Here is a 15,847-nt window from a genome sequence, read left to right on the forward strand (position 1 = left end):
AGGATTTGATGCCCGCCGCTGCCTTGTTGCTCAGCAACCAGGGACGCTGTGAGTGCAATTATTGTGTAATGGAAGGAGGCTACATCCAATCACAAAAGAGAACTGTACTCACTGTCATTGTTACGTCCAATACGGTTCTATGGTAGGCGTGAGAGATTAGAACCAAATTGAAACCATTTCTAAAACAAGGTAAGAAATGGCATTGGAATAAGAAACAACCGAGATTGAGTAGCAACGAACAAGTGTTGAAAAGTAACTGTTTAGGGAATATTTAATTCTAATTTACAGACACTTTTTATTTAGTACAGAAGAATCAGAGTATTTTTTTCTATAATTTTACATTTCTATATTTTTTTGCGTTCGATCCTGTCGATTAAAAAAAATCTTGTTATTTAATTGAATCATTCTGGCGTTGAATTTTTACAAAATAAGATGGCAATATTGGCAGAAGATATATCTTTCATATCCCTCGTAAATACTTTTAAATAACTAACTCAAAAGTAGTGTGAGACAAAATGTCAGCTGACATTAGTTTGTTCGATTTGGTGAACCTGTCGATCGGGACACCTGAAGTTGGAGCTGTCAACTTCAATGCGTTGCATACCCTCCTCCACGCTATCCTGGGACACCTGAAAATCCAAAATGTGACCACCGGCTGGAGAGAGCAGGATGGCCCGCCACAGGAGCCCCATGGCCCGCATCTGACCAAGTCCTCTAGCCCGTACCATCACATGGAAGACAAACTTCGGCAGATCGAGAGACAGATGGCCGCGCTGGAGAAGCTTCCTAGCGGTACCGATCTTCTGAGTCGCACTGCCTCAACCACAACACCGGTCAACGACTTGTGGCAGCTGATGCAGCTCCGCCGCAAGGCTCAGGCGAGTGAGGACGGCGTATCCAAGGTGAGACAGGCTCTTCCTCAAAATGTAATTATTAATATCACACTGTCATCGCTGAGTTACAATTTTATTATACATTTAAATAATGTCATGCGAGGACAGGTGAAAGTTGAACACTGCTGCTGTGGCAGTGCTGCCTCCCTTGATCAACAGTCAAAACTGTGTTGAAACTCTGATTTGTCCGTGGTGCACAATTTTGCTTGTCATAAAATAGGCGCCAAATCATTTTTTAGGAATCTGTCCCAAAACAATTTTGTGGTCAAAGAAAAATGGCCACAATGGTCAAGAAATACGATTATATTACAGTTCCACTGGGTATTCTAGACTAGACATCCATCTTGTAACAGATGTTAGAGTCTGAGGTTTATTTACAGCAAGGACAAGGGGAAGAGTTAAAGGAAGCTATGGATGATTAGGTGGCCATGATGGCATGAGGGCCAGATTGGGAATTTAGTCACAACACCGGGGTTAACACCCCTACTCATACGATAAGTGCCATGGGATCTTTAGTGACCACAGAGTCAGGACACTGAAAGACAGCCCTGGGACACTGAATCTCCTTAGACCAGAGGGAAGAGTACCACCTATTGGCCTTCCAGCAGCGTTCTGTCTCCCATCCAGGTACCGATCAGGACCAACTACCTAGTTTCTGAGGCAAGCCAGCAGTGGAATGCATGGGGATATGCTGCTGGCAAGTGATTCAGCCCCTCTTATCTGTATTAAGTCCTTGAGTGCTTGCTCATCAAAGCCCTGTCCCGCAGCTGGGGGCCTGTCTGTGTGGTGAATGGTGAGCATTTCAGAACACTCAACACTGGATAAGGATATTGATGACAGAGCACAGCACAATAGGTGATGGGCACCACACTGTCTTCTCAAATGACCTCGCTGTGTCTCTGTTCCAGTTTCCAAAGGAAAGGCCACTCCCCAAAGATAAGCGTGTATGCTGTGGAACAAAATTGAATAACTGAGTAGTGCAGATCACTAGGGGAGGCTGCTGAGAGGGGATGGCTCATTGTAATGGCTGGAATGGAATTATTGGAACGGAGTCAAACGTGGTTTCCATATGTTTGATGTGTTTGAAACCATTCCACCTATTCAGCTCCAGCCATTACCATAATCCCGTCCTCCCCAATTAAGGTGCCACCAACCTCCTGGGGTGTACACGATTTAGAATCAGTCCAGTACTTCATACCACACTCTGAACTGTATCTCTGAACTGTATCTCTGCTGGTATCTGAAATGTCTGAGTTTGAAATATGGACACTGATAGAGACATGACAGTCTGTGTAAATAAAGCAAGTAGGAAGATGAAAGATTGCACAGGACTTAGCTATCTTCACTGATGTTGCCCAGACCTGCCCAGTTAACACTCAGGTGATATGAGGGAGGGACATCCAGTGGGTACAGGCAAAGGTGCCTCTGAATCATTCATGTATCCTGTGGGTATACTACTGTGGGTCAATACCAGTATCCACTGGCCCTGTCTGGACCTCTGGCCCTCGCTGGCCCTGTCTGGCCTTCTCTGGCCCTGTCTGGCATTCTCTGGCCCTGTCTGGCATTCTCTGGCCCTGTCTGGCATTCTCTGGCCCTGTCTGGCCTTCTCTGGCCCTGTCTGGCATTCTCTGGCCCTGTCTGGCCTTCTCTGGCCCTGTCTGGCCTTCTCTGGCCCTGTCTGCTATATCCCTTAAGACCCCACTAAGACACAATGTCCATCAGTTTCTGCCTCACAACTCATAGCAGCATATTGTATTTCCCGCATACAGCCAGGGTCTCTTTCTTCTTAACCCATGGCAGAGGTTATCAGGGGATTGCTGTGGTTGATAAAGGTGTGTCTTGGATCTGAGAGGGTAGCGAAAAGTCTGCCTGAGTGGCGCTCTGTGTTCACAGTGGTGTGGAAGGATTCCAGGCCACCGGCCATCTTAGTCAGAGCCAGTTAATGGCTGACTAAAGAGTAACCGGGAGGTAGAGAGGATGGCTTTCTTCCCAATCGCAAATAACTTCCTTATCGTTGGGACAGTAAAAGTCAGTGTACTTACATTATGTTAGTTACTCATTTCCTACCCCTTTTACTGGAGTTTTTCTTGTTGTCAGAAGGGGCTTGTATTTAGGTTGCCCTGTCCGTTACCATTTGCAACATACTTGTGGGTGATGATGACCCAGATGTTGTGGCAGAAACAGGAAGGAGGTTGGGCACTCTGTCCAAACAACATCCTCACAGACAAACAGACAGAGTACTAGGGACATTGTGTCTGAGGAAGATACGGTTGGGGATGTCCCCTGGTTAGGGAGCCCAGCTCCTTTGAGGGAATAGGACGATGCATACATTTTGCCTACTGTTTGCTGATGTAGACAATTATCATCATTTCCTGTGAACTCAATATGTCCAATCAGCCTCACGAGGAGCTTTTAAAGTGTCATACGAATCTCATAGGAAATGAACCATACCCTTGACTAGAGGTTGACCGACTATGATTTTTCAACGCCGATACCGATTATTGGAGGACCAAAAAAGCCGATACCGATTAATCGGCCGATTTTTAAAAATGTTTATTTGTAATAATGACAATTACAACAATACTGAATTAACACTTATTTTAACTTAATATAATACATCAATAAAATAAATTTAGCCTCAAATAAATAATGAAACATGTTCAATTTGGTTTAAATAATGCAAAATCAAAGTGTTGGAGAAGAAAGTAAAAGTGCAATATTTACCATGTAAAAAAGCTAACATTTAAGTTCCTTGCTCAGAACATGAGAACATATGAAGAGCGGGTGGTTCCTTTTAACATGAGTCTTCGATATTCCCAGGTAAGAAGTTTTAGGTTGTAGTTATTATAGGAATTATAGGACTATTTCTCTCTATACCATTTGTATTTCATTAACCTTTGACTATAGGATGTTCTTATAGGCACTTTAGTATTGCCAGTGTAACAGTATAGCTTCCGTCCCTCTCCTTGCTCCTCCCTGGGCTCGAACCAGGAACACAAAGACAACAGCCATGCTCGAAGCAGCGTTACCCATGCAGAGCAAGGGGAACAACCACTCCAAGGCTCAGAGCGAGCGAGTGACTAGTGCGCGCTAACTAGTCAGCCATTTCACATCGGTTACACCAGCCTAATCTCGGGAGTTGATATGCTTGAAGTCATAAACAGCGCAATGCTTGACGCACAATGAAGAGCTGCTGGCAAAACGCAGGAAAGAGCTGTTTGAATGAATGTTTACCCGCCTTCGTCTGCCTACCACCGCTCAGTCAGATACTTAGATATTTGTATGCTCAGTCAGATTATACCAAAGCATGACACGATAGATAATATCATTAACCATGTGTAGTTAACTAGTGATTATGATTGATTGATAGTTTTTTATAAGATAAGTTTAATGCTAGCTAGCAATTTACCTTGGTTTACTGCATTCGCGTAATTCTCCTTGTGGAGTGCAACAAGAGGCAGGCCGTTATTGCGTTGGACTAGTGAAAATCTCGTAGAACGAGGCAGTTAACCCACCGTTCCTAGGCCGTCATTGAAAATAAGAATGTGTTCTTAACTGACTTGCCTAGTTAAATAAAGATTAAATAAAGGTGTGTAAAAAAAAAAAACTTGAAATCGGCCCTAATTAATCGTCGACCTCTACCCTGGACCCACCCATCAAAATGTGACAAATACAGTTGATTGTCTCTTTGTTTGTCATTAGGGGTTGGGTTAGTTGCCAGGTTAGAATATTCTAGTCCTGTTTACAAGATTTGATCATGTTTTGCCTAATCTCATGTCTCTGAGATGCTTGAGGCGATCAATGAAAAGGTGGTCTCCACCAGAAATTCCATACATGCAGGTCATATATCCCTTCCACGTTTACAGCTCACTGAACCACCTATTAGTTATTCAGACGATTTTTTGACGGCCTGTGCAGCTCAGTGGAGTCGCTATGCTTCGATTCATGTCTGGGTGCATTAGACAAACCCACTGGAACTCTGATCAATACGTTCAGAGCCACCTGTTTCAACTTTGCTTAGTAAACACAACCTATTTCTAATTTGCAACACCCAGAGCACATGTGTGGGTTTACTCTGTCAACAAGGCCTCAGCTGTGTTAGAGAGTGGAGTGGTTCCATATGGGCAAGGGTTATGTACTCTGAAAAACATGGATTATCTGGAGACAGACAGGTCCTACCGCTGCTTTGTAACAGCTTGTGTATTTCATCTACTACATATGGATGGTGGTGTCCTAGTAACCTCCCTTGGGGTGAAATGTCAACTGGATGGAGCCACGGAGAGGGGTTTTGGGATCCCTCCTAAATGAAGGGGTTTAGGATCTTCCTACTGATCTTCAAAGGAAGTAGCTTGGGAAATAGTCACGTATATGGCTTTGGTCCGGGGGATTTCGACCTTACTGAGGCCCTTTGACCGCTTCAAAGTTTTACAGAGTCTTACTTTGGGAGATTAGAGAACTGGGCTGAGTCAGTTTCAAGTGTTTTGGGCATGAAGAGGCTGTGAAAAAGCTTTAGACCTAATTCTAAGAGATCACCATGCGTGTTGATTCACCCAGAATATGGCACAGTGATTTCGAAATGTTGGAGGTTTACCCAATACATTACTGGGAGCTTATATATCACGTGTGCGACCCTCTTTATTTCTATAGCCTACGATTCAGTCATCATAACAGAAACTGACAAAAGGTAATGATTCTGTTAAGTGATCTGACCAGTGATGTGAGGTTCTTTGAGCTTTGAGTCCTTCGAACACACTCTGTTGTGTTTCCAGTCTATGTCGCTGATCCAGGATCTGATGAAGGAGATCCAGGACCTGAAGGAGTCCAGAGATGACCTGAAGAAAGAGGTCAAGAGCCTCCAGAACCAACTAAACCAGGTCAGACACACATCCATACTGGCAAACCCTCATAGTGAGGAGGGATTGCAGATAGATAACAAATGGCAACTTTGCTCATCTCCCTCATTAATCTACAGTAGGGGATGTACCCAGTGCTCATCCCTAGGGAATCCTTCTCCATCTCACCACGCCACACAGTGGTGAAATATAGAGTCATGTAGAGCCCGATCCACCCTGGCCCTGGTCCCCTCCCTCCATCACTCTCTGTAGGGGACATGGAGTCATACAGAGGGCAACAGCATCAAAGAGCCACAGCTTATCTCTGGCAACCTGGCCTGTCACTCACCCCAACAATAGAGTGAGGATAATAGGGATCATCCTACATGTCTGTTTCCATCTGGTAGCATGACGTTGCTCTGGGTATTTTTGGGTTCCAGCTGAATATGAGTGAGCTGGTTGACAGAATCAACGAAGTGGAACAGTACTGCCATCGACTGGACAACCTGGACTCTGCCACCGTGAGTTGGAACTGAGGAGACTACTTTCCAAGCTCAGAAATTATATACTACATTGTTAAGAGGAGACAAACAATAGTATAGTACTGTAGTAGCTAACTCTAGTAAAAAGAGGTTAATCATGACTTCCTCTCTTTCTTGTCTTCTCTCTATCACAGAAAGAGCTGCAGGATAGAGTTGGGCGTTACCCAGACCCAGACGAGCTCATCCAGTGTGTGACCTGGGACATCATGCAGACCACCTTGGTTAGCGAGCAACAGAATTTGCAAAAGGCATGTCTTATGTCTTGCTTGAAAGAGCGAGATTCATTTATCAAGCAATCATATACAAGACATAGGAATAGACATTAGCTTTGTGTTGATGGTAGCTATTTTTCCAATAGGAAATCAAGCACTCAGTCCCTGTCCCCACATCAGTTGTCATGACCACCATGACTCCTTTCAGCGTCTCTGCCAATGCCAATACTGGAGCTGCTGCCTTCACTCCTGGCACTGTCACTGTCAGCCAGCATGGGGGGGCGATGCCCCAGCAGTCCCTCTCTGATGTAACTGCTGCCTTCACTCCTGGCACTGTCACTGCCAGCCAGCATGGGGGGGCGCTGCCCCAGCAGTCCCTCTCTGATGGAGCTGCTGCCTTCACTCCTGGCACTGTCACTGCCAGCCAACACGGGGGGGCGCTGCCCCAGCAGTCCCTCTCTGATGGAGCTGCTGCCTTCACTCCTGGCACTGGCACTGCCAGCCAGCATGGGGGGGCACTGCCCCAGCAGTCCCTCTCTGATGGAGCTGATGCCTTCACTCCTGGCACTGGCACTGCCAGCCAGCATGGGGGGGCACTGCCCCAGCAGTCCCTCTCTGATGGAGCTGCTGCCTTCACTCCTGGCACTGTCACTGCCAGCCAGCATGGGGGGGCACTGCCCCAGCAGTCCCTCTCTGATGGAGCTCTGATGGTGGGCAGCAAACCCCTGTCTCGTGTGGCCAGCGGGGCAGAGCGTTACCCAGAGACAGTGGAGGCCCTGAGGGACGTGGGCAGGCTCAGGGAGAGACACAACACCCTGGAGACCAGAGTAGAGCTGCTGGAAGCAGGCAAGGCTGACCAGGCCCAGCTCCAGCACCTCCGGGAGCTCCTCCCTGACATGGGTAAGATAACAATGTGGAGATTGGATAGTGTTATAGGGCTATTCTATGTGTTCTTTTACTGAATGATGTCTTTTGTGTGGGATGACCATTTTTGTCCTGAATGTGTAGGTGACAGGGATGTGCCTGACAATCTGTTGGATCAACTGAATCATCTGAGAGTTCTGGTCGACAGCCTGATGGGTGACAAAGCCAAGGTGAGCGAGGAAGATGTACGCACGCACGCACACGCACACGCACACACACACACACACACATTGTTGATGGCCCCATGTCCCTGTCATAGCTGGGAGAACTGGAGCAGCTGATTCTGAACATAGGGACAGTTCAGGGCTCAGAGGGAGGCTCAGAAACAGCCAAAGGGTCAGACAGTGAGGACTCCTCTGACTCTCCTAAGCAAGGACAGCTCAGACTGCAGATATTATACCTCAGGTAAACAATGACACAGGAGCACACAGGAAGGCTAAATAGAAATTATAGATAGTTTTTTATGGAAGCTACATTTGACATAATTTGGTAGTCTAAGTAATTTGTAACACAGGAGGCTGGCGGTACCTTCATTGGGGAGAACGGGCTCGTGGTAACTACTGGAGCGGAATCAGTGGAATGGTATGAAATACATTCCACTGATGGTTTCCAGGTGTATGATGCCATTCCATTTGCTCTGTTCCGGACATTATTACGAGCCGTTCTTCCCTCAGCAGTTTTATGGCCATTTGAGATGTGGTAGTTTTCCATTGGAAGAGAGGTGGTGGCCTGCTCCTCATGGCCTGGTGCACCTGTTCCACCACTCTGTGTTCAGGAACGCAGTGCAGAAAGTGGAGGAAGAGGTGCTACTGCTGAAGACTGAGAACACATCAGCCAAGGCTGAGCAGAAGACCAAGAAAGACAGACAGCTACAGGATCAGGTTAGACAGACAGACAGACAGACAGACAGACAGACAGACAGACAGACAGACACAGACAGACCGACAGACAGACATTCCAGTGCATATAGACATTTGAATACACTGTCAGGTCTAACACCAGAGTGTAAAATCTTCAACTGTAGAATATAGCTGAGACAGCATCATCCATAATGTAGCAGCAAGTGGCCCCTGGTGGCCCCAACATGGCCCTCATACTGCCCTCTCACCGCAGATGGACAACCTGCGAGGCATGCTGGAGGACATGATGGCGTCCTCCTCCTCGCTGCTCTCCCAGAGCCTCCAGCAGGAGCCCCAGGGGTCAGAGCAGGGCCAGGGCAGCGGTCAGGCAGGCGGGCAGCAAGGCTCCACGTGCCCCTCCTGCTCTGTAGATGTGAGCAGGAAGGTCAGCCAGCTGTTCCAGCGCTATGAGAATCTGCAGGGCCTGGTTAGCAGATTCATGAATCAGCAGGGAGGAGGCAGACCTGGAGCAGAGGTACTATAGGCAGGGCCAGGATAGAGGATGAAACAGAATACCAAAGGGTTTTAATTAAATAATGGGTCTGCTATGTTGAACCCTGAGGGAGGGATACGTTTAGAGATGATATGTAAGGGAAGCTCTATCAGGGCAGCAGTGTGTTAAGGCAAAGGAGTGTGTCAGTGCCAGGCTCTCCATGGCAGTGGGGCCATGGCTGTGTATTACAGACATAGAACCCTGTCTCTCTGTGTTGTTTCTGCCAGAGCTCTGAGCTGATGAATGACGTTCAGGGAGCCATCATGCAGCTGCAGGCTGAGTGTGAGAAGCTCCACGGCACAGCCAACCACCTGATTGAGGAGCACGGCCAGAAACAGGTCCACATCGACGTGAGTCTGGGAGGGAGGGCCGCAGGGGAATAGGAGACGCTCCATGCTGTACTTCTGTTCCAAACCACAAAATAATGTCTTTCTGTCACAGCATCTGTACAAGTCCATGGAAGAACTGGACGAGAAGAAAGCTGACAAAGAGCTTGTGGAGATGGAGATTGAAATCGTAAGTCTCTCACCACAACATGGCATAGTTTATCTTTCCCTCAGTGTGTTATACTCAACTCAGGTGAACCCTCATAAGTTCTCATGTTGATGTTAGTCTAGACGAGCTTCCACAAGTCCATTCAAGACCATAGGGGTACCTACAAATCCCAACATGCTCAAGTTCACCTGTACCAGCCCATGCTAAACCCTACCAAGGCCATACAAGTCACCACAAGCCCATACGTGTCCATACACAAGTTCATACACATATGTATTTATCCCTACAAGCTCACACAGGTTTCACCTAATCCTTACAAATCCATACCGGTTTCACCTAATCCTTACAAGTTAATACCGGTTTCACCTAATCCTTACAAGTTAATACAGGTTTCACCTAATCCTTACAAGTTAATACAGGTTTCACCTAACCCTTACAAGTTAATACAGGTTTCACCTAATCCTTACAAGTCCATACAGGTTTCACCTAATCCTTACAAGTCCATACAGGTTTCACCTAATCCTTACAAGTTAATACAGGTTTCACCTAATCCTTACAAGTCCATACAGGTTTCACCTAATCCTGACAAGTTAATACAGGTTTCACCTAATCCTTACAAGTTAATACAGGTTTCACCTAACCCCTACAAGTTAATACAGGTTTCATCTAACCCCTACAAGTTAATACAGGTGTCACCTAATCCTTACAAGCCCACACTAGTACTGCCATTTCCCTGACTGCATCTCCTCTCTTCCTGTAGAAAGCAGACAAGCGTGCCCTGGAGACCAAGGTGAGCCGCATGCAGTTTGACTCCATGACAGAGGAGCTCAACACCATGTTCCAGGAGCTGCTCAGTAAGATCACCGGCCAGGAGCAGGACTGGCACAAAATCATTGACAAAATTTCCACCGAGATGGAGTGCAAGGTGGGACTGAGCAGGAAGTTACCCTGCTAAATGGATGTTTATATAATAGGCCTACATGTCCATTGATACATGCCATACGCGTTATTACTATGCAATCACCAATACATATATCTCACAAGTCTGTATGTCACACGTTTTTAAGTGTTTTACAAACGTGTTTATAGTGACAGATAGCATTGTTTGTAAAAATCTCATGGAATGTCTGTCTGGTGTGTCTGGTGGTAGTTTATATCTTTGGCATCCCTGTAGTACATCTGTTGTCTATCTGTGTAGCTGGACCGGATTGAGCTGGATCCTGTGAAGAAGCAGCTGGAGGACCGCTGGAAGAGCATCCGTAAGCAGCTGCAGGCCCAGCCTGCCCCGAAGGAGGACGACGCTGCAGGCATCAGGAAGTAAGTCACATGTCACTGGTCACAGCCAGGCCCAGGAGGGATAATGGCTGGATAAGTCCAGGTTCCTCTATGGAGTTCTACATGATCATGCGTTCATTGTCTTCCTGTGTTTTAGCGTTCATTTTATCTCTGTCTATATTCTGTCTATATGTCTATGTTCTGTTTGTATACTGTTGTTTACTCACGGTGTATGTACAGTATATACTGTATTCTGTTCCTAATATACCTACTACTGTACACACTATTTTCCTTCCAAATGATATACTGTCTATACACACCACGTATTTATATTCTGGATTCTGACACATGCTCACTCTGATATATCTACTCAGGATTGTTAATTGGACTTGTTCTGTCATTTCTTGTTTGTTTGTTTGTTTCTTGATTGTTTGTGTATTTGTATTGTATTTGCTCGACGTTCTACTGCGCTGTTGGAGCTAGAAACAAAAGCATTTAGCTGCACCTGTTATAACACCTGCAAATCTGTGTATGCGACCGATAAAGTTGGATTTGATTTGTCTTTGTTATGTCCCTTTCATAGACAATTAGTGGCAAGGTTCCACTGCATCTCCTGCGACCGCCCAGTCGATATGCTTACCCCAGGACCGTAAGTAAATTATAATAATGTCCTATTTTTATACAGTACACACAGACATTGTGGAAATTGAAATAATAGGATTATGGGGCTGGTTATTCACCTACCTCTCTTTCTTCTTTCTCTCTCCACTGGACAACAGGCACTTGGTCACCCTGCCCTCCACTCCTGGCCTACCCTCCCACAAATCCAACCGACCGTACACCATCTATGAGCTTGAGCAGGTTCGCCAGCACTGCAGAAGGTGAGAGCAGACAGTCAAACATCACAACTGAAACTCTTACTTGGCCCCATTTTAACCAGCAGGGGGTGCCAGTGTCCCAATATCCAATATACAGTGTAGTCGACTTTATCCTACCCCAAAGACCTAACACCCACACTAGATCAGTCAGAAGTGTTCCATAGTTACAAGTGTCTGACATTAGCCAGCTCTCCCTCCATCTCAGTCTGAGGCCAGGGACCAACCACAACCACTTTGAGATGGCCAGCTCAGAAAGGGCCATGATGCAGGTGCAGCGGATCCACACCATGATGTGTAGACAGATAGAGAGAGTGCAGAGCCACCTATCTGGCCCAGAGCGCACCTACAGCCAGGGGGCTCTGAGGGAGATCGGGAGCTCCCGCTATCCACACATCCTGAGCCCGCTGCAGAGGACCAGCCAGAGTCTGCCTAAGCAGTGAGTCAGTCAGTCAGTCAGGCCAGGGTCAGGCAGGGAAGCCGGGAGCACATGTATTGAAACAGGGGAAGGACCATAAAGTTGTCCATATTGCTTTGTTATGGTTTAGAGAAGTGTCAGGGAGGCAAGGTGACCAAATGTAACTACAAACTATAAACACTGTACTGTCAGGTCTGTTTAAAACCTCTAGAAGTGTTTATCTTCCGACCTTCAACCTCCACTCCTGTGTCCATCCTAGCGAGCGCATCCCTGAGATTTCGGACTACAGTTACCTGGCCATGTCCCGGAGCTGTGGAGGCAGCCACACCGTGACCTACCCCAACCGCCGCTACACCCGCCTGCAGCACTTCAGCCACTTCATCCAGGCTGAGGAGGAGACACCGCCCATCTCCAGCTCCCCACTGCGGATTCAGGTGAGTGAGACCAACCTCACCTACTGTGGGTTACTGTACTGACAGACAACTAGACCACTGCCAGCCCATAGGAATACACCTGGTCAATCACGTTTGTTGAGCCATTTATACAAGCTATCATGTTGAGTACGGAGTATATTTGAGGTGTATTTGACAGTTGTTAGGTATGCAAATATTTGACCTTGTCCTTGTGTCTATTGGTCAGCCGGAGGAGGTGGACATCCTGGGATTGGACGGACATATCTACAAGGGCCGCCTGAAAACCAGATCAGTCAAGACTGTGGATGCCAGACTACCCACCATCTTTCCTAAAGACGGTACAGGGTTCTGGACTGGGATTATATTCAGCTCTACTCTACAGTACTGTGTATTTTTAGAGTAGAATTACATGTATTGGAAAGAAAATGGAATCTGGACAATTGTGAACAAAAGCTAGACTACTTAATTCATGTTACTCAATTCAAGCAACTGCAGTACAGTAAAACTATTCCCACGGGTCCATTTTCTATTTTTATGCCATCGCTCCAAAAAGTCACCTAATGTTAAGTGTGACATGTCTGCATGCTGTGGGCAGCTGTCATGGTGCGGGCCTGGGAGAGAGGTGATGTCCAGACTCCAGTTCTGACTCCTCATTGACAGTGAAGCACACTTCCGAGGATTCACTGTCACCCCTGGGCCCAGTTACACAATGCGTCTTAAGATGATGATCACACCGTGCCGTCTGTCCAGGCCCCAACTGCCCTTAGCCTGTTTCCTCTCTCTCGCTCCCTGGATCATGTGTCCAGAGTTGGGCTCGCAGTGCAGAGATAAAGAGTAAAGTGGAGTGTTGGGAGGAAGAGTGAGTGGGGACATCATGGTGAAGGGTCAGGAGAGAATGGGGAGGAGACTGAAAAGTTAGGTTGGGTTGAGAAAGTGGGCTGTTTGGTTGGGAATGAGAATTTGAGGAGGGATACAGTACAGTGTTAAAGTGGTGTATGATGAAAGATTAGGAACGAGGGTCTGGAGATTTAGGGAAGGAGAGAGGAGCTTAGTTTATGGGAGGGAGTATTTTACGAGGGTTTAAGGAAGTGAGTTAGCAATAAGAATGGGCTGCACTGGGGTTGGGGGAGGGGCTCTGGTTGGTATAGTGTTCCACACTGGAAAGAACCCAATGTTACTATGTTATAGAAGATCAGGCCTGGGGTCTGTAACAGACTGTAAATATAACCTGGGGTAACACTGCTTGCATTCCATCATTTCTATCTTAATATCCTTTTCATCTGTTCATACAAATCAAGCCCTGAAGGAAGAAAGAGGGAGATGTGCTGTCCTGTTTTATGCCTGGGATTTGGTGTTGTGATTCCCAGTCATTTATGAGACCATTGAATGAGTCAAAATAGTATTGAAAGAGTATTTTGCTCAAGACTTGGAAGAAGTTGTATGTCTGGTATAGGTGTGAGGGTACAGTATGGCTATGGTTGTGGTGGGGTCCTGTTATGATGTGACATTGCTGTTTTAATGACAGCAGGCATGTGCAAGAGCAAAGACAAGATCATGCGCTCCCAGTTCCAGAAGCCTGGCTGCACAGAGCCGGGCTGTGTGACCCCTGTGCGACCCCAGAGTGCCAAAACCCAGCGCAGCCGCTCAGGTAGGTCAACACCAGCGTCATTACCCTTTTGCAACATATAAACTAATTTCACTAACTGAAATAGTGATTACTATGGAATGGTACTGAAATAACACTCACATGGAAATAGCATTCTTCTTTGCGATTGCTGCTGTGCAGCTGTTAAGGTTGATTGTAGCAGACACCTGAACCCTAACCCCTGACCTTTCCCCCTTGCCCCCCTTCCTCCCTTTATCTCCCCCAGCCTCAGGCAGCTCTGTGCGGGACCGGCCCATGTCTTCTTTAGGCTGCCTTTCCCAGGCTACCCTTCCCCAGAGCTCGTCCCATGCTGACACCACCAGCGAGCTGCTGCAGCAAGATCTGGAGCTTCACGTGGACCTGAGCCAGTCGGAGGAAGAGCCCGTCATCATCCTGTAGGGGGCGATGGAGTGCCCCACACACCTTATTTTAATAAACCGTTTACAGCAGCAGCAGGAGGGTATCCTGGTCTCCATTTTGTAATGGAGCATACAGACGTTGTGAAAATCAAGTCTGATATTAGTCAGTTAGGTTATTTATGGATGGCAATGGAAGAACACAATTCTGGGACCTATGTACACTGTTTCAATGCAACAAAATAGCTGAGTCACATTTCCAAGGTGTAGCTTTACAGGTCAAATACCTTACGTGTGGCTACATTACAATTTTGGTTTATGATGCCTGATTTTCAATGACCTTCATAGAGAAGCTTTCAGGCAGGTGACCTCAAATACCAGACTGTTTGGATGCAGAAGAATACCACCATGGAGCAATTCCTTTGACATATAGGGTCTTATAGAGTGGTATCATTAAGGGCTTGAAATGTCTTCCCTCACACAGACCCAATTTCTGTAACGTCTGATTCATTGTATTAGAGTCTCAAGTTGTTCCATCACATGTTAAGAGGAAAGACATTCATGCGTGCTGTCATTACCACAAAAATGTACCCCTGTCGTGGACTCATAACAATGGTAGCCAGCCACCTGCATCTATTGGGGAAGCAAAGCAGCCAGGGTTGTAAAATCGGCACAGATGGCGTTCCCTTCGAATGTCATCGTGCCTGTGTCCAGTTACAGCAGTCTCCTGGTGTCTGTGTGTTTTAAACAAGGGGGTTCGCTATGTGTGCCTCACTCTGGCATAGTGTATCATTTTTAACCATGGCACAGCATTGGGTATCATAGCATACTTTTAGCGTAGCGCCATGTCAGCACTCAACTGCAGTTGTCCGTGGGCCGGGGCGTGGCACGGGGGGGGGGGGGGGACAGTTCAAAAAGCCTGTGTGAATGTAGGACAGGATATGAATTAATAAACTTGAATGGACAAACTGTACTGTCATTGAGGAACGGGGTGACTGTTTCCTAGAAGCAGGGGCTTTGCTTACACACATTTTGTGTCAATGTGAAGTATGATGTATATTTATCTATCCATGCCTTACACACCCAGTGGCCAGTTTATTAGGTACACCCATCTAGTACCGGGTCGGACCTCCCTTTGCCTCTAGAACAGCCTGAATTCTTCAGGGCATGGAGACATTGCTCAATTGGTATCAAGGGATCGAACTTTGCCAGGAACACATTTCCCACACCATTACACCACTGCCACCAGCCTGTACCGTTGACAGCAGGCAGGATGGGGCCATGGACTCATGTGGTTACGCCAAATCCTGACTCTGTCATCAGCATGATGCAACAGGAACCGGGATTTGTCGAACCAGGCAACGTTTTTCCACTCATCAATAGTCCAGTGTTGGTGATCGCGTGACAACTGGAGCTGCTTGTTTTAAGCTGATAGGAGTAGAACCTGGTGTGGTCGGCTGCTGCAATAGCCCATCCGTGACAAGGATCAATGAGTTGTGCATTCAGTCGCTTAGGTCACTCGTTTTTCCGTCTAATATTCATTCAGACAGTAACTGAATTCCTGGATGCCTGTCT

General features: G+C 46.8%; 1 protein-coding gene across 3 annotated transcripts; it reads left to right on the top strand.

Moving 5' to 3' along the window:
* Positions 1–106: 106 nt before the first annotated feature.
* Positions 107–14,368, top strand: LOC110486584 (uncharacterized). Of its 3 annotated transcripts, XM_090196821.1 has the most exons (18): positions 107–902; positions 5,663–5,767; positions 6,166–6,246; positions 6,402–6,515; positions 6,626–7,379; positions 7,488–7,573; positions 7,663–7,808; positions 8,179–8,284; positions 9,023–9,145; positions 9,237–9,311; positions 10,051–10,215; positions 10,489–10,607; positions 11,149–11,214; positions 11,345–11,446; positions 12,118–12,292; positions 12,498–12,609; positions 13,800–13,919; positions 14,143–14,368. In XM_090196821.1, exons 1-18 carry the CDS (start codon positions 516–518, stop codon positions 14,313–14,315), a joined length of 3,009 nt encoding a protein of 1,002 aa, XP_090052947.1. In that variant the 5' UTR covers positions 107–515; the 3' UTR covers positions 14,316–14,368. The 3 variants fall into 3 exon arrangements, with proteins under 3 accessions (XP_090052947.1, XP_090052946.1, XP_021413973.3); XM_090196820.1 differs by lacking the exons at positions 7,663–7,808; positions 8,179–8,284 and having other exon boundaries at positions 13,797–13,919; XM_021558298.3 differs by lacking the exons at positions 7,663–7,808; positions 8,179–8,284.
* The last annotated feature ends 1,479 nt before the right edge of the window (positions 14,369–15,847 follow it).

This window comes from Oncorhynchus mykiss, chromosome 13, assembly GCF_057628025.1.
Source record: "Oncorhynchus mykiss isolate SJ-2025 chromosome 13, ASM5762802v1, whole genome shotgun sequence".
Taxonomy (NCBI): Eukaryota; Metazoa; Chordata; class Actinopteri; order Salmoniformes; family Salmonidae; genus Oncorhynchus; species Oncorhynchus mykiss.